The sequence below is a fragment of the Rhinopithecus roxellana genome, chromosome 7 (assembly GCF_007565055.1).
Source record: "Rhinopithecus roxellana isolate Shanxi Qingling chromosome 7, ASM756505v1, whole genome shotgun sequence".
NCBI lineage: Eukaryota > Metazoa > Chordata > Mammalia > Primates > Cercopithecidae > Rhinopithecus > Rhinopithecus roxellana.
Genome location: NC_044555.1, coordinates 98,699,928 through 98,722,845, shown reverse-complemented (window position 1 = coordinate 98,722,845; position 22,918 = coordinate 98,699,928). Strand labels below are relative to the sequence as shown.

Here is a 22,918-nt window from a genome sequence, read left to right as displayed (position 1 = left end):
TAACCGTGAGTAAATACAGTATTATATTGCCTTACTGGATTTCTTCGCCAGTCTATTGTAGGATACTCTAAAATAATTACTACAAATAAAAAATTCCATGTAGTCCTTGTTATCTATTAGAAAAGGCACTACATAAGACATTATGGGTTACAGGTACTGAGTTAATAGCATAAGAATATTAAGGTTAGTTTCGAAAATGTATTGGCTGGTATGCTTTAAACTTAACGAAAAAAGTATTGAATTTGTGTTACATAACAACTGGGAATTACTAAATTTAAACGTAATTAATCAAAAGGGTTTAATTACAAATGAGTCTAGGAGTTAACACCAAAATAGTAATGAATAATGACCAAGAAATGAAGTTAACGAAGTTGGTCTCAGCCTAGGGATTCTTAACCTGGGGCCACAAGGTCCTGCAAACTTCCTGAAAGTCAGTGCAAAATCATGTATATATAGAAGAAGAAAAGCCATAGTTTTAAGAAAAGTCCGTTTCAAATTAAAGAGTTCCATGGCTGAAATAAGCTTAAGAACCACTGCCTCAGAGAACAGGACTGCAGCCATCAAATAAAATCATGTTCAAAGCTATGATACAAGTGTCAATCAAAATAAGTAATTTTGGCCATGATATGGTAAAAAATTTATAAGACAATGAAGATCTAGAAATACCAGCATAGATAGTATATAATGGTATTAAAAGCCTGTCAAAATATTTTTCAAGACTCAGTATCAACATTAAGATGCATGTATTCTGGCCGGGCAAGGTGCCTCATGCCTATAATCCCAGCACTTTGGGAGGCTGAGGTGGGTGGATGGCTTGAGGTCAGGAGTTCAAGACCAGCCTGGCCAACATGGCAAAACCCCGTCTCTACTAAAACTACAAAAATTAGCCGGATTGGTGGCAGGTACCTGTAATTCCAGCTACTCAGGAAGGTGAAATGCTTGAACCTGGGAAGTGGAGGTTGCAGTGAGCTAACGCCACTGCACTCTGGCCTGGGCAACAGAGCGAGATTCCATTAAAAAAAAAAAAAATAGCAGCATGTATTCTACATTCCTGTTTGAACCTAGCCGGATTTGTCTACCTTTTGTTTAGCTGCCTACAAGAAAAAAAAAAAAAAAAAGAATAAAAACTATACAATAAATACAGCATTAATGTAGGGAATTAGCCATTAGCCATTTAATAAGTAATTAAATATCATTTGACGACTGGGCGCAGTGGCTCACGCCTGTAATCCCAGCACACTTTGGGAGGCTGAGGCGGGCACGTCACTTGAGCCCAGGAGTTCAAGACCAGTCTGGGCAACATGGCAAAACCCCATCTCTACAAAAAATAAGCCAGGTGTAGTGGCCCATGCCTGTGGTTCCAGCTACTCCAGAGGCTGAGGTGGGAGGGTCACTTGACCAGGGCAGGCAGAGGAACTGCCACTGCACTCCAGCCTGGGTGACAGAGTGAGAGAACCTGTCTCAAAGAAAAAAAAAATCATTTGGTAATATCCTAAACCTCTCTCTACGTAAGTTTTTACTAGAAAACACTATAGTTACTGCTTTTTATATACCTAATTTTTAACATCATGTTTTGCCACAAATCCCCAACAGGTACCATTATTTGACAGACCCTTAAATACCATTGAGATATTGCATAGAATCAGCACTGTTATATTTGGGATGCTACTCTTATATGTGCTTGATCCTACAAACTTACCATACAATATGATGGTCACATCTTCTGAACAAGAGACTTACTAGATACTTTGCTGTCAAATCAAAGTCAGTATGAAATAAACGTGTGCAAGATGACAGTGTTTCCTAGAACAATACCTAATCCTAATCAAGGTTATCAAAAAAGAGTACTAAGTTACAGAAGTGAATTCATCATTTATGGAAAGCCTACTGTGTTTCAGGCAAAGAACTCAAAAATGAGTAAGACATAGGTCCTCCAGAGCACGAATCATGTCTTGGATCCTGCCAATACAAAAGGTAGATTCTTATTATGCATTTATATTAAAAGACTCAATGATGAATACATGAGCTTGAGGTACTTAGGAAATAAAGCTGTGAGTACCTAGAAACCAATTAGATATAGGGGTTGGAGACAGTTAAAGGCTAGAAGAATGACTAAATGATGATACTATTAATAAAGATAAGCACCTCAGAAGAATGAAAAGAAATATTATTTCAGTTTGGGGCACACATTGAGTTTGAGGTGCTTACAGAATTAACAGACAGACAAGACCAAAGGCAATTGGAAATACCATTTAGGAGTCCAAATCAGAGTTGGGAGATACAGATAAAGGAGTCAACAGTAGAAGCTGTGGGAATGAAGAAAATTCCAAGAAAAGAAATAAAGCAAGGACCAAAATGAAACTTTAAAATACAAATATTTAAGAAAAAAGAAAAAGATTTGTGAATAACTTTCAATCAGGTAAACCAATTGGAAGAGTTTCTCCACATGGATTCTACGAGTAGCCATCACTGTGGTTTTTTAAGTAACAATGTAAAAATTCAAAAAGGTTATACACCTATGGCTAGCATACAATCCAAATTTCTTAGGAAAATCCTCTGATTTCAAATATTCTCTCCTACTGTCCCCATAAAGGATGGAAGTATACTGGAATTCTGTGTTCAAATTACAATTTCCACAACATCTCTTGGACCCTAAAATGGAATACAACTTTTTTCACATTACGTCATTTGTAGAATGACATAGGATTATTTAAAGATTAAATGAGTATATACACATAAAGTGCTCCGAACAGTACCTGATACAAAGAAAGCACTAAGTGTTAACCAAAATTATTTTTCACTCCCCACTCCCCAATAAAAATATGGTATTACGGCCAGGTGCGGTGGCTCACGCCTGTAATCCCAGCACTTTTGGAGGCTGAGACGGGAGGATTAGCTGAGGTCAGGAGTTCGAGACCAGCCTGGCCAACATGGTGAAACCCAGTCTCTACTAAAATGACAAAAATTAGCCCAGCGTGGTGGCACATGCCTGTAATCCCAACTACTCGGGAGGCGAAGGCAGGAGAATCACTTGAACCTGGGAGGTGGAGGTTGTAGTGAGCCGAGATCACGCCATTGCACTCCACCCTGGGTGACAGAGCGAGACTTGGTCTCTAAATAAATAAATAAATAAATAAATAAATAAATGGTATTACATGTACAGCAGAAAACTGATCACCACATGGCTATCATGATGACCCTTTCCAAATCTTTCCCAAAAATTAATTTCAAATAATCTGTCCATATGTGTTATTTCTCAGACTATATGCAGGGTTTTGGTCATCTCCACAAATTTTATATTATGAACAAATCAGAGGAATTACGTGCTTATACCATAATAAAAGGCCAGGAAGAATATTTATATTACTGCTAGTCATTACCTACTTTAGTCTTGGAAAACTTCCTCAAACTAAATACTAAAGTGGCAAAGCTTTTTGTACTGTCTTTTTTGTGCCTATATATGACTTGCCTTTAAAAGAATACAAAGTAGAGCCGGGCGCAGTGGCTCACACCTGTAATCCCAGCACTTTGGGAGGCTGAGGTGGGCGGATTGCCTGAGCTCGAGAGTTCGCAACCAGCCTGGGCAACACAGTGAAACCCCGTCTCTACTAAAAAAGTAGAGGTCTAAGGTGTCCAAAATCAGATACTTGACGGTACTTGCAGATAATGACTACTTTTAAATGTTCCAGAACCCTATGTCAAATTCATTGGTTATACTATCTTACCAACAAATCCTTCAGGCTTTCTTTCCTCCCAAATTATAAGTATCTAAAATCCTTAATTCCCAAGGTCATCCCATAACATCACATCTCTTTTCACCTACTCCAACCCATAAATGTTCTATTAACTGTCTACCTCTTAATCTATCCATGGTGCAAATTTCCCAATACTGAACTCTTTCATTTCCTTGTCCCTGAAAATTTCAGTATCTGTAATAGAAAACTGCTAAATAAACTGCATTCCTCTTACTCATTAATATCAAGAACCTGCAGCTCTATCATGTAATGAAACCAAACAAATTGAGCAAACATTTCAAACAGACTTTTGGTTACCATTCTTTAATAAGAACTAATAAGACGTAAATGTGGTGATTAATTTAGCATGTTTCCTCATGTGTAAAACTGGTGGTTTAAAATATTCTTTAAATTATCTCCCAACTCCAAAGTCTACAATTATGTCTTAAAGTCTTAATTTATTCAATCTACTATCAATCCTACCCAGAGCATTTTCCTAAATTCCAAAAACTCAGAAATCACAGATTTCTAAGTCCTAGGTAAGGTTGTCATACGCCAAAGGAAAACCCAGTTAAGTGTGAAATTCCTACTAAATAACTTTCATAAACAAACAAAACCTACCTTGCAAAGGATTCGAGTAACTAAAATGAATACTAGGCAAACCACTATAAAGAAACAAAAAGCTTACAACATATATTATATATGGTAGAAAGAGCAGGGGGGGCCGGGCGCGGTGGCTCAAGCCTGTAATCCCAGCACTTTGGGAGGCCGAGGCGGGCGATCACGAGGTCAGGAGATCGAGACCATCCTGGCTAACACGGTGAAACCCCCGTCTCTACTAAAAAAAATACAAAAAACTAGCCAGGCGAGGTGGCGGGCGCCTGTAGTCCCAGCTACTCAGGAGGCTGAGGCAGGAGAATGGCATGAACCCGGGAGGCGGAGCTTGCACTGAGCTGAGATCTGGCCACTGCACTCCAGCCCGGGCCACAGAGCGAGACTCCGTCTCAAAAAAAAAAAAAAAAAAAAAGCAGGGGACTGGGAATCAAGGAGCTGCTCCTAGGGGCAGTTCTGCCAAAAGGTATTACTTTAAGCAAATGGTAAAATCTGAGTATGATGGAATTGGACTAGATAATTTCAAGAATCCCTGCCAAATCAAAATGATTCTAAAGTCTCCTTTGACTTAAAAATCCAAAATTGATACAAAATTCCACAAAAGCATAGTAGATGTTATTGCACACAATTGACAACAATGGCTTAAGCCTCTGCTAAATGAAATAATAGAATTTAGGTTATGCATTATTCTGCGAAAGTAGATAGCAAAGGATTTAGGGGCTGTATAGGCTTTTAGTTGTCTGATATTTGAGTAGACCTTGCCTTTCATTTGTTTCTCTTTAATTCTTCATCATAAACTAACTATAAACTAAGTGACCAACATAAACTTTAAGTCACAATTTTCTCAAATGAGAAAAACATTATTTATGAGGGCCCAGAAAACACTAAAGATTCTCTCCCTGGATTTGAATAGGACCTTTCCTAAAACATTAGTATAACACCGATATGCAATTATGATTATGGTGCTGTGAATTCTCAACCAGATTACTCACTTTTTAGATTATTCTCAGCAAAATTTTAATCCAAGTTGGCTTCCTCCTGCTACCCAGAGTATTTCTTTGTCACCACCTTCTACCACTAGTATACATTTTTTAAATATTAGCCTAAATAAAACACAATCAGAAAAACAAACCTATAAAAACATAAAATGCATTCCAAATAAAATGTTTGGAACATTTAGCATTTTGGGATAATATGACTGGAATGGAAAGGAGGTCTTTATAGTGAATGTTCTATTTTGATAGATAAACTATATCTAAACACTGTACCAGAGAGCTGTGGACACTTAAGGATAATCTATTGTAAAGGTCTTGAGACCACACACTCTGATCAAAGAACTTCATAATGTATCTTGCTCAAGTTAAGTCAATTTTAAAACCATATATTTAAGCCATTATATGCATCAGTTTATTGTTCATTCATAAAACTAATTTCATAAGCACATAAATTATAAATTTGTTACAGTTAATGTTTCATTACCACTGTGAGAGAGGATCCTTAAAAAACAATAGTAAGTCCTATTGGTATAAATCCTTTTTGAATGTTCTTCTCAAACCAGTAAAGTTGTGACATTAGGCACGATTCTTTTAACACTTTGTATATATGTTTTAGAAAAAAAAAGTGAACATATCCACTCCACTGTGTTCTTTAGGAAAAAAGTAGCTTTTCCAAGTACAAGAGATCAACTAACTTGATAGTCTTTTTTAGGCAATGACTGAACTTTTCATTTCACAGAGCGTAATCCATCATTTTTTAAATTTGGTTCCTTAGATTATAAAGCTAAAGATGCTGACTCTTATGTAAAATTTTTTAAAAGTTGTTACTGTTTCATTTTTTATTCTAAGGAACATCAAACTACGTTTATAATCTTTGTGAAAGTTTTCAAATCTCATTCATTTTCATGATTCCAATTCCACTTGAGATTCTAGGAGAAAATCTGTGAATGCTCACTACATACTGAATATTAGAAAAAATCTAGAAAGTTTACTAAACTGCAATTAGGATTTGGACCCAATGCAAATGTGCACACCATAAAATTTCCTATACATTCTACAGATGTAGGAAGTTTATTAATTGTATTATTTTGTAAATATATATTATATATTTAATTTGATTTAATCACATTCCATAGGTTGAATTTGGGGGTTGCTTTTAAAGTGTTGAGAGTTTAGTGTTTATTTTTGTAATCCAACAACTTTATCCAAAAATGCAGAAAATTTTTCTGGCTGGCCAGGAGGATAACATTTCAGTGTTGATAAGTCCATTGACTGTAACAGCCCAGGAAGCGTGCTAAAACAAAAGAAGAAAAATATTAGGCAACATGGGAGAAAATTCCATACTTCATCTGCTGCCCACTGATGACTGAATCTAACTTCCAAGAATATAGTGGTACTTCTAAAAACTGCACATGTGAATTTGCATATATTTTAATATTTTAAGTATACATACTAGGATTATTAAAGCAATATAAAGAGTACTATAAAATGTCAATATAAATTCAGCAGATACCTTATCTCCTATGTCAACTATTTCAGAAACGGTATTTCATGAAAAATGTCTTCACATGGCTTTGTAATACTTCTCAGGACTGGGCATATTTAAACTGAAGCACAATTCATTCATGAAAACAGAATTTAAAAATTGAAACCAAAAGTAATAGCTGCTAGACAAGATAATAAGCTGGGGAAACTACTAGACCATGCATGAAGATTGTGAAATAATCTTTGCCAGTAATTTACTATCATGACTTCATATATAATTAAACAATATACCACACCACCATGTATGCTAGAAATAAGGTTTTAAACATAGAACTATTACTTCAGAAATTTATTTAAACCAGTCGCTTAAATTAGAACATACATACTACCCCCCAGCCTAGGTTTGGGGAAAATAAATGATTTACCTAAAATGAAAATATAACCAATTACTGGCTGGATGCAGTGGCTCATGCCTGTAATCCCAGCACTTTGGGAGGCCGAGGCAGGCAGATCACCTAAGGTCAGGAGTTTGAGATCAGCCTGACCAACGGAGAAACCCCATCTCTACTAAAAATACAAAATTAGGCCGGGCATGGTGGTGCATGCCTGTAATCCTGGCTACTCAGGAGAATCGCTTGAAGGCGGGAGGTGGAGGTTGCGGTGAGCCAAGATTGCACCATTGCACTCCAGCCTGGGCAACAAGAGTGAAACTCAAAGAAAAAAGTAAAAGAAAAGAAAATATAACCAATTATTGACTTACTGCTTACTACTTTTATGTGATTTTCTTGAAATTAATATAGAAAAAAAGCCATTTAAAACTGTAAAAAAATAAAAGAAAAACTTGTACAGTTTCCTTCCTTTTCAGCATGAGTAAAAAATCAGGATATGTTTATGAAATCAATGTTTTTCTTTTAATGTGCTAACATAAAATCAAAGCTGATTTAACATTTAGAATGAAAATACTAATTAAAAATATCTGGAAAAAATTGACTTGCATAAACCGGTTAGGAAGATAAGTCTATTCCTCTTTAATCTAGCTTCTCTCCTGACTCACTAAATAGTTCAAGACTGGCTTCTATATTACACAGCTACCCTGACATTCCCTCTTCTCCAACATTACAGTGATAATGACACCAACAATTTTACTCCTGAAATAATCAATGAATCTGCCTCCTCTCAATAAGAACAGGAGTCTTTGTCTGTTTTGTTCACTGATGTATATACCAAGTGCCTAGAACAATCCCGGGCACATAGAAGGTACTCAATAAATATTTAATGAATAAATAAGTATTTACTGAGTGCCTAAGAGATAGAAGCAGTAAAACTAAAAAGCAAAGCTTATGCTCTAGCCAGTTTCTTCTCAGGTTTTTTATTTTAAAATTAATTTCATTTTACTATAACGTAAATAAACATATATATACACATATATAGTAATTCTATGAGGCATTTACTTCTTGAAACATCAAACTAGGATAGGTTTTAAAGTCAAACAATTGGGAATTACTGACCTGGCCCTTTGGCAAGCTTCTAGTGTCTCAAAGAAGAACTAATAGAAAACAAGCAATTTTCTTCATCCTTCTATTACGATGATCAGTTCCTGTTGAATTCTAACATACTTGTAGAAAATAATACTCCTTACCATAATTTCTCTGCTTAAAATACTTCAATGGCTTCTCATAAACATGAATAAAATCAGAAATCTTACATAAGCTACCCCCACCCAGCTTCATCTTCTATTATATTGCTATATTGCTCACTATGCTCTGGCAACACTAATCTTCCCTCTGTTCCTCAAGCACACCAAGCTCCAAGTTCATTCCTTCCTTAGGCTTTTGCACTTGCTGTTCCTTCTGCCTCTAAATCTTCATATGATTGGCTCTTCCTTGTATTTCGAGTCTAAGATCAAAATGTTAGGTACTCTGCCAAGCCTTCTCTGACAATTCTAATCAGTCTTCACCCCAGTTACCCCATCACCCTGTCTTACTTTCTTCATAGTACATTTCACCATGTGAAATACCTTGATCATTTATTTGTGAATTTGTTTACTATCAATTTTCCACGACTAGAATGTAAGCACCATGAGAACAGGGACTTTATCTCATGTTTACTACTGTATCCACAGCACCTAAAACAGTGCCTTTTATATATTCGGTGTAACTGATTAAATGAAAGAGTAAACATAATTTAGGGATTCTAGTGGATTTACTATAGGCAAAACTTTTAACTAAAATAAGCAAATGTCTTCCTTGAATAATGAAAATCTAAATAATGAACTCAAAATTTAGAACTCCAAAATTAGCGTCTTGGAGACATGTGCGCCTAAACACACATACACTCTCTCTCAGATATTCACATATGCAAAGAAACAGCCACAGATACACATAGAAATACAACACAGAGATTGCAAAGTGAGAGACAAACAAATGGGAGTGTTTCAGAGCTGAGAAAATCAAAAAGTTTGGTAAGTGGGAGAAGGTAAGAGGCAGAAGAGACAGATGAGTTAGGTAGGTGGATAAGAGGAACAGCAAGGGACGAATTAAAGCAAGAGATCAAAAATAATCAGTCTCTAGTATACCTGCAGGTACAATAAAAGAGATGACCCTCTTTGTGTAGCTGCTTTGCCAGTTCCAGCTGATGATTGTTCATCAACTTTTCATTTATGACCACTACGAGTGGCTTTCCTTTTTCCAGAGCCTCCAAACAGCTTCCTGCACCTACAAATATAAATCAAATTTGTTTAACACAATTTAAAATAAGTTAAGGTCCCTACGAAGCTTTATAGCTAGAACACAAAAGTTAAAAAACTTAAGTTGACAGAACTACAAGCTAGGTCTTTCAATTATACATTCAAAATGACAAGAGTATAGTTATCAGTTGCTCTCTAATAAAAAGTGTTAGAAACTTTATTTGAAAAATACATTACTTTGTCACTGATGATGACATTATGGCCTATGATTCAGTGCTATGCTACTTGCTCTCTAGTACCAATGACCCTCGACTTATGATGGGGTATAACCACATCGTAAGTTGAAAACAGGCTGGGTGCAGTGGCTTATGCCTACAATCCCAACGCTTTGGGAGGCCAAGGTGGGAGGATCGCTTGAGCCCAGGAGTTCAAGACCACTCTCAGCAACATAGAGAGACCCTGTCTCTACTAAAAAAGAAAAAGAAAAATAATTAATAAGGCATAGTGGCTGTGGTCCCAGCTACTGGGGAGCCTGAGGCAGGAGGACTGCTTGAGCCCAGGAGTTGGAGCTTGCAGTGAGCTATGATTGCACCACTGCACCCCATCCTGGGTGACAGAGAACCCACCTCAAAAAAAGGAAAAAAAAAAAAAAGCGGTTGAAAATATTCTAAGTAGAAAATGCATTTAATACACCTAACCCACCACACATGACAGCTTAGCCTAGCCTACCTTAAACGTGCTCAGAACACACTTACATTAGCCTGTGGTTGGGCAAAATTATCTAACACAAAACCTATTTTATGATAAAGTGTTGAATATCTCATGCCATTTATTGAATACTGCAAGTGTAAAACAGAATGGTTGTATGGGTACTTGCAGAGCAGTTTCTACTGAATGTGTATGTGTATTGCTTTCACACCACCATAAAGTTGAAAAACTCTAAGTGAAACCATTGTACGTTGGGCCATCTGGAGTATGCTTTGGGCATGGCCTTCAATCCAGATAAGATCGAGGTTTGACATACTGTATGTGAAATTATATTTCATTTCTATTCAACCCCAGGTAGAAAAGCAAGCCTACAATAGAGACAGGCAGGCATCAATAACAAAAAACCTTGACCACTTTGTATGGGTTTACATGTGAAGTGCTATCCCAGAAACAGTCAAGAATGGATTTCCATGAATATGCAAATATACAATATTAGGATCAATTAAATTCTGAAATGTAAAATCATCTAGTTATTTTAAATGAGAGCAAAGAGATTGATAAGTGAATAGATAAATCCTTTTTGGGTATCTTACGCTAGGGTGGTTAGTTAAGAACATTAACTCCGGAGGGGCACAGTGGCTCATGCCTGTAATCCTAGCACTTTGGGAGGCCAAGGCGGGTGGATCGCCCGAGCTCAGGAGTTTGAGACAAGCCTGGGCAACACGGTGAAACTCCGTCTCTAATAAATACAAAAAAAAAAAAAAAAAATTAGCCGGGCGTGGTAGTGTGCACCTGTAATCCCAGCTACTCCTGAGGCTGAGACAGGAGAATCGCTTGAACCTGGGAGGCGGAGGTTGCAGTGAGCCGAGATAGCGCCATTGCACTCCAGCCTGGGCAAGAGAGCGAAACTCTGTCTCCCAAAAAAAAAACAACAACAACAAAAAAAACACCTTCTTTAACAAGTCAAAACTGCACTGCTCCCCAAAAGCAGTTCTTCTGAATGCACTAGAAGTCTAATTAAGTAGCCCATCAGGGCGGTCCTCTGAAGAGGAAACAATTTACACAGTATGTAGCTGTTACTATTTTTGACTGGATTCATTTCACTCACATTCAACAGAAATGTAAATAATCTTACAATTCCACTTACTCCATGACCAATCCAACCAATCAGCAGGCAGAACACTCCTTTAGCTAAGTCCAAGTACTAATGTCAAGTTGACAATTTATTACACTTCACTGGGTAAATTATTTTGCCCCTCAGTGTTTAGGGTTTTTTATTGTAAAGATGGGCTACAGTGATTAATTTCCCATTCTTCTCTCACCCCAAAATACTAAGTTCTCTCCAATAAAGTTCTCAATTGTCATATTCAAATAAGTTCTGTATTCAAAAAGGGCTACAGTGAGTTCAGCTAGCGATTTTATTTTACCTCGAAATGGTTCAAGTGTCAGTTCCTTATTGGAGGGAGAGCATCAGGATAAAAAGCTTAATGGATGCTGGGCTTAATACCTAGATGATGCAGGGCACACGTTTACCTTTGTAACAAACCCGCACATCCTGCATATGTTCCCCAGAATACCCCAGAACTTAAAAAAAAAATTAAATTAAAAGACCCAACCCTGAGATTCTAAGGCACCTTTACCTGCGTGACTAATAACAAGATCTGCTTTCCCGATGTCTTCTTTCAAGGAATCCTTGTACCTGTAAACATCCAGAGTAAACGACTCAGTACTGAAGGGTTCAGGTACCACGGTTCCTCTACCAATTTGCAGGATAAGTCGGTTGTAACCAAGGCTCTCGATTTTCTGTAAGAGGAAATCAGAACATGAGGGCCTTTTAAACTGGCTATGCAAAACAGAGCAGGAACCACCACCACTACTAAAGTTTGACGTTAAGACCGAAGCACGGCCGCCAAAGAGCCTACCTGTGGCTAATTTCACTTAGTTTTCAAAACTAACGTATTCTCCGGTCCGGCACCCGACGAGGAACCTCCCGAGCACTCATGAATCTAAGCGACCCAGCTCACAGAGTCCCGCGAAAGCCACAGCAGGAAAAGACTTTGGAAAAGGAGTCGCAAACTCGGGGGGAACCCAGGGACTACCCGTTCTGCCTCACTTGCTGAACTGCGAGAACCGGGAGCCCTGAGGGAACGACGCGCGCTGAGGGGAACCGCGCGGGCTCCGGCCAAGCGCCGAGCGGAAGGAGCCGGGCTCTGAGGCGAGCTCGGCTGACTGAGACGCCGGCGCCGACGCGCGGTCTACAGGGGGGCTGAGGAGAAACTGCCTAGCCCGGTGGAAAACCCGGGCTCGGAGGGGCGGAGCCGTTGGAAGGAGGGGCGGAGGACGCGGAGGCGGAGAACACAGAGCGGGGGAAGCCTGGGAAGAGAGCCGAAGAAATCAGGGAAAGGAACGGCCTGGTTAATGGGAAGAGGAAACATGCGACCCCGAGTAGCCGGGTAGCCGAAGGGCCCCGCCGGGCGTAGGCAGGAGCCACCTAAGGGACAGCGGCACCTGTGGTAGAGTTGCCGGGGTTTCTTTCTGAGCGTGACGGTCAGGCAAGGCTACCGCGGCTGGCTTAGTAAGGCCGGAGACGGCGGGTGGCGAGCCAAGCCGCGGCCTGCTCGCCTCCCTCACTCACTTGCAGACTGTCGGGCGCCGACACACACGCAATTAAGTCGTCAAAGCTGGTGGTCCCTACGGTAACAAACACGCACTTCATGGCGCGGTCTCCTCAAGCCCTGATCGCAAGGGCCGGATGTGACGCAACTGAGGCCACGCACGTTGCAGCGACTGCCTTCTGTGAGGGAGGCGGAAATCCGTAATGGCCGCCAGGGGGCGGCGGGCCCCCGGGCTGTGTCACCGGTTGGGTGGGGCAAAAGTCTATTGGTGGCCTAGGTGCCAGCCACTGTTCTAAGCCCCTTTATGTGTAGGAGCCCGCTCCTGAGACCCCTCACTATAAGGGAATGGGGAATTGCCAAATGTAATTAACTTTTTCAAAACTGGTGGGTAAAAAACACCATACCCTAAGCATTGTGTTGGTGTATTGCGTGGGTATCACAATCTTTTAATGACAGACAAGTTTGAGATTTTTTTGTTTGCTGCCAAGTTTTGTCAAGATACATTTGAGAGCCGGGCGCGGTGGCTCAAGCCTGTAATCCCAGCACTTTGGGAGGCCGAGACGGGCGGATCACGAGGTCAGGAGATCGAGACCATCCTGGCTAACATGGTGAAACCCCGTCTCTACTAAAAACTACAAAAAACTAGCCGGGCGAGGTGGCGGCGCCTGTAGTCCCAGCTACTCGGGAGGCTGAGGCAGGAGAATGGCATATAAACCCGGGAGGCGGAGCTTGCGATGAGCTGAGATCCGGCCACTGCATTCCAGCCCCGGCGACAGACCGAGACTCCGTCTCCAAAAAAAAAAAAAAAAAGATACATTTGAGAGATGGTTTTACTTCGAGTTGGCTAAGGGAATATGAGAAATAAAAGTGCCTTGCCAGGCACAGTGGGTGTAATCCCAAGCTACTGGGAAGAATCACTTGAGCCCAGGAGTTTAAGACTAGCCTGGGCAACATAGCAAAACCCTTGTCTCTTAAAAATATTATTTTTAGGCCAGGTGCCATTGGTCAAGTATGTAATCCCAGCATTTTAGGAGGCCAAGGCAGGTATATTACTTGAGGTCAGGAGTTCCAGACCAGCCTGGGCAACATGGTGAAACCCTGTCTCTCCTAAAAATACAAAAATTAGCCAGGCATGGTGGCAGGCGCCTGTAATCCCAGCTACTCAGGAGGCTGAGGCAGGAGAATTGCTTGAGCCCAGGAGGCAGAGGTTGCAGTAAGTCCAAGATCCTGCCATTGCACTCCAGCCTGGGTGACACAGAATGAGACCCTGTCTCAAACAAACAAAAAAATTTAATTAGCCGGGGGTGGGAGCACCCACCTGTGGTCCTAGCTAGTCAGAAAACTGAGGCTGCAGTGAGCCATGATCACACCACTGCACTGCAGCCTGGATGACACTGAGACCCCGTCTCGAAAAAATTTTTAAAAAACTAAAAATAGGCTGGGCGCGGTGGCTCAAGCCTGTAATCCCAGCACTTTGGGAGGCCGAGGCGGGCGGATCACGAGGTCAGGAGATCGAGACCATCCTGGCTAACACGGTGAAACCCCGTCTCTACTAAAAAAAATACAAAAAAACTAGCCGGGCGAGGTGGCGGGCGCCTGTAGTCCAGCTACTCGGGAGGCTGAGGCAGGAGAATGGCATGAACCCGGGAGGCGGAGCTTGCAGTGAGCTGAGATCTGGCCACTGCACTCCAGCCTGGGTGACAGAGCGAGACTCCTTCTCAAAAAAAAAAAAAAAAAAAAAAAAAAAAAACTAAAAATAAAAGGCATCTTATAAGGTATGGGGTCTTGCTCTGTTGCCCAGGCTTGATTCTAACTCCTGGACTCAAGCAGTCCTCCTATGGCAGGCCATGTCTCACTAACGAAGGCGTCCATAAAAACTGTTTCAGTACTGAGTGGTGAAGTTAATATTAAAAGCTAAAAAAAGTCAGTGCCCTTATACAAAGGCTGGAATGTAACTAAAGCCCACCAAGAGTTTTGCCTAGGCCTTTCCTAGACCTTAAAACATGACAAAATAACAAAGGAATTATTGACCCATTCAGGATTAAACAAGTTTTATTGTGGGTCTGAAGAAACTCCCCCAGGGCTCCACAAACAAGTTTGTTGGGAGTGGAAGGAACTCTCCAAACCTCTGTGATTTAGCAGGAGACAAGATAAGGGTAATCACGCCAGCACCTGGACTCATTTAGTTTTTTTTTTTTTTTTTTTTTTTTTTTGAGACGGAGTCTCGCTCTGTCGCCCAGGCTGGAGTGCAGTGGCGCGATCTCGGCTCACTGCAAGCTCCGCCTCCTGGGTTCACGACATTCTCCTGCTGCAGCCTCCCGAGTAGCTGGGACTATAGGCGCCCGCCACCACGCCTGGCTAATTTTTTTTTTTTTTGTATTTTAGTAGAGACGGGGTTTCACTGTGTTAGCCAGGATGGTCTCGATGTCCTGACCTCATGATCTGCCCGCCTCGGCCTCCCAAAGTGCTGGGATTACAGGCATGAGCCACTGCACCTTGCTGGACCCATTTAGATTAAGTAAATTTACTGAGGCTCCAGAGGAAGGTCTTCAAGATTCAGACCTTATTTATACATTTTAAAAAGTTAATCACTTATGTCTTTAGATGAATGCACACTTACATGTAGACATATAGCGTAGAAGGTATATAAGCTCTGGAAATCATCGTGATTTTGAGTTGGTCTGGTGATAGTTTCCAGGCCTTCTCCCTGTAAACAGTTACAGAAATAAAAACTCTCTTCCTCCTCAGTTTGTTTGCATCTTGTTATTGGGTCACAAAAAATAGTAGGCCCACCCTCAGTTTGGTCTGAGATCACTCCCTTCTCTGCCTCCGCCTCCCAAGTAGCTGGGACTACAGGTGCATCAAAAATGGCTTTTAGAAAATCACTCTAACTGGCTGGGTGCAGCGGCTCACACCAGTAATCACAGCACTTTGGGAGGCTGAAGTGGGTGGATCACAAGGTCAAGAGTTCGAGACCAGCCTGGCCAACATGGTGAAACCCTGTCTCTACTAAAAATACAAAAATTAGCCAGGCACGCTGTTGAACGCCTGTAATCCCAGCTGCTTGGGAGGCTGAGGCAGGAGAATCGTTTGTACTTGGGAGGCGGAGGGTGCAGTCAGCTGAGATTGTGCCACTGCACTCTAGCCTGGGCAACATAGCAAGATTCCATCTCAAAAAAAAAAAAAAAAATCACTGGAACTTGGGCTCTTCTACAAACTGTGGTTCTCAGAAAACCAGGGCCCTCAAGGGTCCCCTGGAAGCTGCACGCAGTTAACCTCCATTAGCAAGCATGACTTGTAAAATAGAGGTGATAAAGCCTGAAGCCTTGATCTACAATCTATTGAATTATTCCACTGAACCATTTAAATGTAAAATTACACATTAGCATGATAAAGTGCCACAGATAACTTACACTTAGGCAGGCATGTATAGGAGAGGTTATTTCTCAAAACTCTCCTTTTTTCTCCTACCACCATCATACCATTGTTAAGATAATTGCTCACTCTATCTCCTTCTAATGTTTTGTGTATTCCCTATTTAAAATATCACCTTAGCTTTGCCCTGCCTGGATATATACAGAAGACAGGCTGTGAGAAGAAATTATTTCAAGGAGAAAAAGGATTGGAGGTAAATTGGGCTTAGAACATAGCCTGAGAAGACCCTTGGGCCTATTTCTACAGGGTGTTTCCTTTAAATCTTGAAGCTTAGGCAGTTGTCCTTTTGAAGAGTAACATGCACAATGGCAGGAAAACTCGCCAGCTGCCTTTCTGAAAGTGACATCCAGCAGAGACTTCTGGCTGGGACTTGGAAACTACCCAATCAGGACTCAGCTGTTTTCAACTGATGGGGACTACTTTTGAGTTATTTATTTGCATACACAGACTTGATTAAGGGCTGGGAGGAGAACTTTCCCTATTTAAGCCAGACCCACTCTTTGTTCTTTGGAGCACACTTAGTTTACATTGGAGGCTATGTTTCCCCATCTGCAGATCTCCTGCTTTTAGGTTGAGGTCTCCGAGACTTTGTTTTCTCCAGGGAGCACGTTCACCTGGCTCTATGGGCCCTACGGGGTACACTCACACTTTGTGGAGTACTTTTGCATTTTGCAATGTACTTGTGGTTGGTGGAGTATGCTCACATTTCAAGTTTTGTGGGGACACTCATGCTTCTGTTGCACTCAAAGGGATGCCTTTGTTACAGTGCTGTGGGTAACCCATGTTCTAAGGTAATGGTCTCCAACCAGCCACCTTATGGTGCACCGATGACTTTTATATTTAAAACCTGTGGAGAAAATTCTTGTGCCTATTTAAGGCTCTGGATAAAATTAACCCAGGGTAATTTAAAACTCTTTTGACTACATTGGGGAACTTTCTGTATCCCTAATCAAATTTGTTTATGCATGCAATTAGAACAGAGGAATCTAGGTCTCTCAAAGACAATACAAGGCTTTCTTTAATAGGTACTATGAAAACTCCAAATGCAATCAGGAATTTCGATTGCCTTCTTGAGAGAAACTAATTCTGAACTCAGTGCCTCCAAAAACTTGAAAGTCCTCCTAGCCCAGATTCTATTCCCAAGAAGGACTCAAACCCTTTGTTCCTCTTCCTTTCACTCTCTCTGCACTACCTCTACTTTATTCTCCTCTACCACCACCTTCTTCACTTTCTGAACTTCCTTTTTTCTCCTCACTGTCTATCCCAGGCACACTACCCATAACCCCTCAACTCCTCTTATTGCCCCATTTAAAATAAGTGAAAATGCATAGGGAGGTAAGACCATATCTTACATTCCTTAGTCTAAATCTGAACTCTTGGCGATTGTCCTAAAACTGACTTCCTTGAATTTGAATGCCACTTTGGTTTCATCGTAAGTGCGTACTAGCACAGACTCACCAAAATCTATCAATTAGTTCACATGCTGGGGGTCATTGTTGTGGCTCAAACATGTATATGCCTAACTAAATGGATAAAACCTCTAGAGGACTTCCACTTCAAAAGGGACATGGCCGTAACAAAAGCAAAGAAAATAACCTGTGATTTGTTGAAGGTCATTCCAGTGCTTTTCCTCTGGCAAATTAATTGGAAAGCCATTCAACGATTCACTCAAATAAAAGATGAGTCTGTCTTAGATTATTTTGACTGGTTCAAAAAAGCTTTCCAAGCTGGGCGCTGTGGCTCATGCCTGTAATCCCAGCACTTTGGGAGGCTGAGGCAGGATGACCACTTGAGGTCAGGAGTTCGAGACCAGCCTGGCCAACATGGCGAAACCCTATCTCTACTAAAAATACAAACATTAGCTGGGCATGGTGGTGCATATCTGTAGTCCCAGCTACTCAGGAGGCTGACGCACGAGAATCACTTGAGCCCAGGAGGCGGAGGTAGCAGTGAGCTGAGATGGCACCACTGCACTCCAGCCTGGGCAACAGAGCAACACTCTGTCTGAAAAAATAAAAATAAAAATAAAAATAAAAATCTTTCCAGCAAAATTCTGGTATCACAGACTTAACAGAGGATACCATTAATCTTTTTGATTCCAGTTTTCTTTCAGAGCTTAACTGAACTCTTAATGCCTTAGTCAAACAATATAACCTCAATTGGACCTTTAACAAAATTGCCTCCTTGGCAAACTGTCTCTCTAAGACTTTGTAAAGAGACAAAGAAAGAATAAATAAGACACTTGATTATCAGGAAAAGACCACCACGTTCATGGCCTTACATATTCAGCAATTTAAAAAACAATCACAGAACCAAAATGTTCTCAAGATTCTGGGAAACAGGATCTATTTTTTCGCAAGGGCTGTTATCACTACAAAAGAGGTTATGAAAAATACAAATGATGGCTTCAGAAGAACCCAGATAAAGCTAAGAAAAATGCAAGATTTTTCTTCATTACAAGATTGGGGTGCTTCAGGGAGATAAGGGCAATCTTATTCCTTCTGTGAACCAGCTGTAGAAGGTTGGTTTGCAAATAAATAACAAATTGGTCCAGGCATGGATACTGGTGACACACTCTCAGTACTAAACTCCAACTCTTTTTCAGATCGTCTTCCCTAGAGTAGTCAAACCACCCAGATGATAGGGGTCCCCAGCCAGCCAATGATAGTCAAGCCAAATCCAATTCCTTATCAGATAGAACCCATCATTGGATACCATAGCTTTCTCCTTCTCCCCTCTCTTCCCGTACGTTTATTAGGAAAGGACTTCCTTGAAAATAGTCAAGCCAACATTTTTTACCCATAAGGGAAATGTGTTATTTTAGGAATAAACTCACCTGAGACCTCTACTTTAAATAAAAATAATAATAAAAAATAAAAAAAAAAAACAAGAGGGACTTGCTCTGTCACACAGGCTGGAGTGCAGTGGCACAACCATGGCTCACTGCATCCTTGACTTCCTAAGCTCGAGTGATTCTCCTACCTCATCCTCCTGAGTAGCTGGGATCACAGGTGGGCACCACCACAGCTGACTCATTTTTTACATATAGAGACGAGGTCTCACTATGTTGCCCAGGCTGGTCTTAAACTCCTGGGCTCATCCCGCCTTGGCCTCCCAATGTGCTAGGATTACAGGCATGAACCACTGTGCCCAGTCTAAGACATCACTTACGTGTTTCCCTTGTGAGCCCATGTCTGTCCAGCCATTTCTGAATAACCTACCTTAAGGGAATTATCTGAGACCCTATGGGCAAAAACGGATACCAATATCTGTCTTTTTCACTCAGTACCACCAATTTTCATTCAGATAGATCCTAACAATTCTCTTCTAAATGCGAAACAATACCCCCTCAATTCTGAGGCATTAGCAGGCATGGAACCTATCATTGATTATTTTATTTCTAAGGGACTCATTGTCCCCTGTACTAGCCCATGCAATACCTCAATTTTACCCGTGCAGAAACATAATGGGAGAGGATGGAGGTTTGTTCAGCAACTTACAGCTATAACCAATATTGTTATTCCTGACACCCCATTGTGCCTGATCCACCTACACTCTTACATAATGTGCCTTCTGACACCCAATATGTCTCTACTCTTGACCTCTGTGTTGCCTTTTTCGGCATCCCTGTTTACCCGAAAGTTTCTTTTCACCTTCATGTGGAGAGGCCAGCAATATACATGGACAGTACTTCCTCAGGGATATACTGAGAGCCCTATCTATTTTTTCCAGATTCTTTGAGCAGACCTGAAAAAGGTAACCTTTTTATAAGGTTCAACCCTGTTACAATATATTGATGATATGCTTTTATGTTCGCCCTCTCAAAACACTTACCTTGCTAACACTCTTCATTTTTTTTCTGTCAATCGACCCTCAATAAATGTCATAAGGTCTCTAAAGAAAAATTACAATTTGGTCAAGATTCATCTAAATTTCTTGGATATGTATTAACTTCCTCAGAGCTAAGCCTTGATCCCTCTCACATTCAAGTCATCTTTTTCTTCACCTTACTTGCTACAAAAAGGCAGCTCAGAGAATTTTTAGGGCCTGTGGATTACTGCAGAATATGGAACCTAATTTCTCTCTAATGGTACAACCGTTATATTCCTTACTTAAAGCCTCTTTTCCCCATTTCCTTGTCTGGATTACTGACGGTGAACAAGCTTTCCAAGTTTAAAAAACTCAGTTGTCCACTACCCCTACCTTATGACATCCGAATTATTATGATTTTCCCTTTTTGTGCATGAAGGAGAGGGTAACACATTAGGGGGTTTGCCTTAGCCCCTTGAGGGCAACTATCAACTGACGGGCTATTATAGTCAATAGCTGTACCCTGTGGCACAAGTATTGCCCCCCTATCTGAGAACCATTGCTATTACTTCTATGCTTGTAAAGGCCACTAAAAAATAATCATACAGTCCCCTCTCACTATGTATGCCCCTCATTCCATTGAAAGCCTCCTCACTTTTCATCATATCCAACATCTTTCAGCCAGCCGATTGACCTCCTATGAGATACTATTTTCTTTTTCTCCCAATTTAGCCATTGCCCACTGCAATCTATTAAAACCCTTTTACCATATCCAATGGAAGACATCCTGTGACTGTGTCAGTTTTACAGATACCCTCCTTTTACCCAGCATATACCCAAAGGAAATACTTCTACCCAACCTGGACTTTGTCTAGTACACTGACGGGTTTTCTCTCAAGAGCCCTGCTGGCTCTTACCTCGCAAGATATGCCATAGTTTCCCTAGCAGAGACTATTGAATAGGTCCCCCTACCCACAGTCTGGTCAGCTTAACAAGCAGAATTGCATACCCTCACATGAGCCTGTTTGCTGGCTGCAGGCAAAACTAACATTTTATACAGATGGTAGATTCGCCTTTGGGTTGCACATAATTTCGTATGCCCTGGGAAAAATGAGGTTTTTTGACCTCCTCCAGACAACCTATTAAAAATAAAGATTTTTGTTTTGACATTTTTAAAAGCTATTCAGGCTCTATTATCTCTTGCCATTATCAAGATCCAAGGACACGCCCCTGAAAACTCTGAAGACAGTAAGGGCAATCATCTTGATGATGCAGCTGCTGAAGCTACAGCCCTACAAGTAACTCCCTTTATAGTAACCAAGGAACTCATTTAACTGACCAAGTATTAGCAAAAATTTGGAACATTTAGCCCATTCTGCAGCATTTTCATTATGCATACCACTCCAATCTTTGGGGCTGGTTGAATAGATAAATGGGGTTATAAAAACCCAATTTGCGAAGAACCCAAGTACTTTTAACCTGCCCTGGCATAAGGCCCTCCCACTGACATTGCTAGTTTTACAATCCACACCTACTAGGAAACACTGTCTCTCCCCTTTTGAGATTGTTTCTGGTTTGCTCGTGTACCTGGCTGAAGAAATGTTTTCCCTGCTCAGTTACAGGGAGACTTCCTAACCTACTACCAAGGCCTTGTCAGAGCTTTAAAGACTAACCACCACCAGGTTGTGGAATCCTTTTACAGGCCCAAATCAGATGGTGACCTCTAGCATAGCAGCCTGCAGCCTAGTGATTATGTACGTTGGTAGAGACATCAATTGAAAGACTACCTTCAGCCCTGTTGGAAGAACTCTTTTCAGGTACTGTTAATCTCTGTGCTGCCAAGTTACAGTGTATTGACTCTTGGATACATATATCTCACCTAAAAATGGCACCAACTCCTGAAGAATCTTGGACATCAATGCCAGTGTTTAATACCAAATTCAGATTACTAAAACCCCATCTCCAGGCCAAGAAGACAACATATAAGGTTGACAACTAACCCAGGATTCCAGACCAGGCCTGTATGAGTAATATGCTCAGCCCTTACATTTACTTTATTTTTGCCTTGATTGTCATAGCTTTGGGAATTCTCTGTATTTTAGACATTTTTTGACATGTTAAAATTTAAAATAGTTCCCAGACAGGGCAGTCCCAGATGAACATCCTGTTTGAGCCTCTGAGCTAAGGCAGTTCCTGTAACCAGTAATTGGAGCTGAGACACAGTGGCAGGAAAACTCCCACCAGCAGCCTGAAAGGAGCATCCAACAGAGACTTCTGGTTCTGGTTTGAAAACTACCCATTTGGTAGTCAGCAGTCTTCAATCTAGTCGAGCTGAAAGAGTTTGAATTCTTCATTTGCACATATGGACCTGATTGAGGGCTGGGGTGGGAACTTTCCCGATAGCATGCCTTCAGTTTACAACAGAGGCTGTGATTGTTTTTTTAGAAACTAAAACTCTGTGGCCAGGTGCAGTGGCTCACTCCTGTAATCCCAGCACTTTGGGAGGCCAAGGCGGGTGGATCCCCTGAGGTCGGGAGTTCGAGACCAGCCTGACCAACATGAACAAACCCCGTTCCTACTAAAAATACAAAATTAGTCGGGCATGGTGGTGCATGCCTGTTATCCCAGCTACTTGGGAGGCTGAGGCAGGAGAATCGCTTGAACCTGGGAGGCGAAGGTTGTGGTGAGCCAAGATCGCATCATTGCACTCCAGGCTGGGCGACAAGAGTGAAACTCTGTCTCAAAAAAAAAAAAAAAAAAAGAAAAAAGAAAACTCTTCTTTGTTTTTCCTTTGCAGACCTCATGGTCTTTTGTTAACAAAATTAATGATAACGGTGA

At 41.0% G+C, this 22,918-nt stretch overlaps 1 protein-coding gene across 7 annotated transcripts in view; it reads right to left on the bottom strand.

Moving 5' to 3' along the window:
- Nucleotides 1–13,037, bottom strand: part of ALG13 (ALG13 UDP-N-acetylglucosaminyltransferase subunit) — an 88,896-nt gene extending 75,859 nt beyond the window's left edge. Inside the window, exons 1-4 of one of the 7 annotated variants that reach the window (XM_030933857.1) lie at nt 12,729–12,963; nt 11,861–11,919; nt 9,402–9,540; nt 5,339–6,635 (exon numbers count right to left, since the gene is read on the bottom strand). Coding sequence is in view for 5 of the 7 variants with exons in the window: in XM_010371354.1 (XP_010369656.1) it covers nt 6,521–6,635; nt 9,402–9,540; nt 11,861–12,023; nt 12,856–12,936 (498 nt within the window). In the remaining 2 variants the exon portion in view is untranslated. Of the gene's footprint in view, nt 1–5,338; nt 6,636–9,401; nt 9,541–11,860; nt 12,024–12,142; nt 12,512–12,728 lie in introns of those variants that run through there. The other 6 variants (XM_010371354.1, XM_030933859.1, XM_010371351.2 and 3 more) reach the window with 6 other exon arrangements.
- Between the last annotated feature and the right edge of the window lie 9,881 nt (nt 13,038–22,918).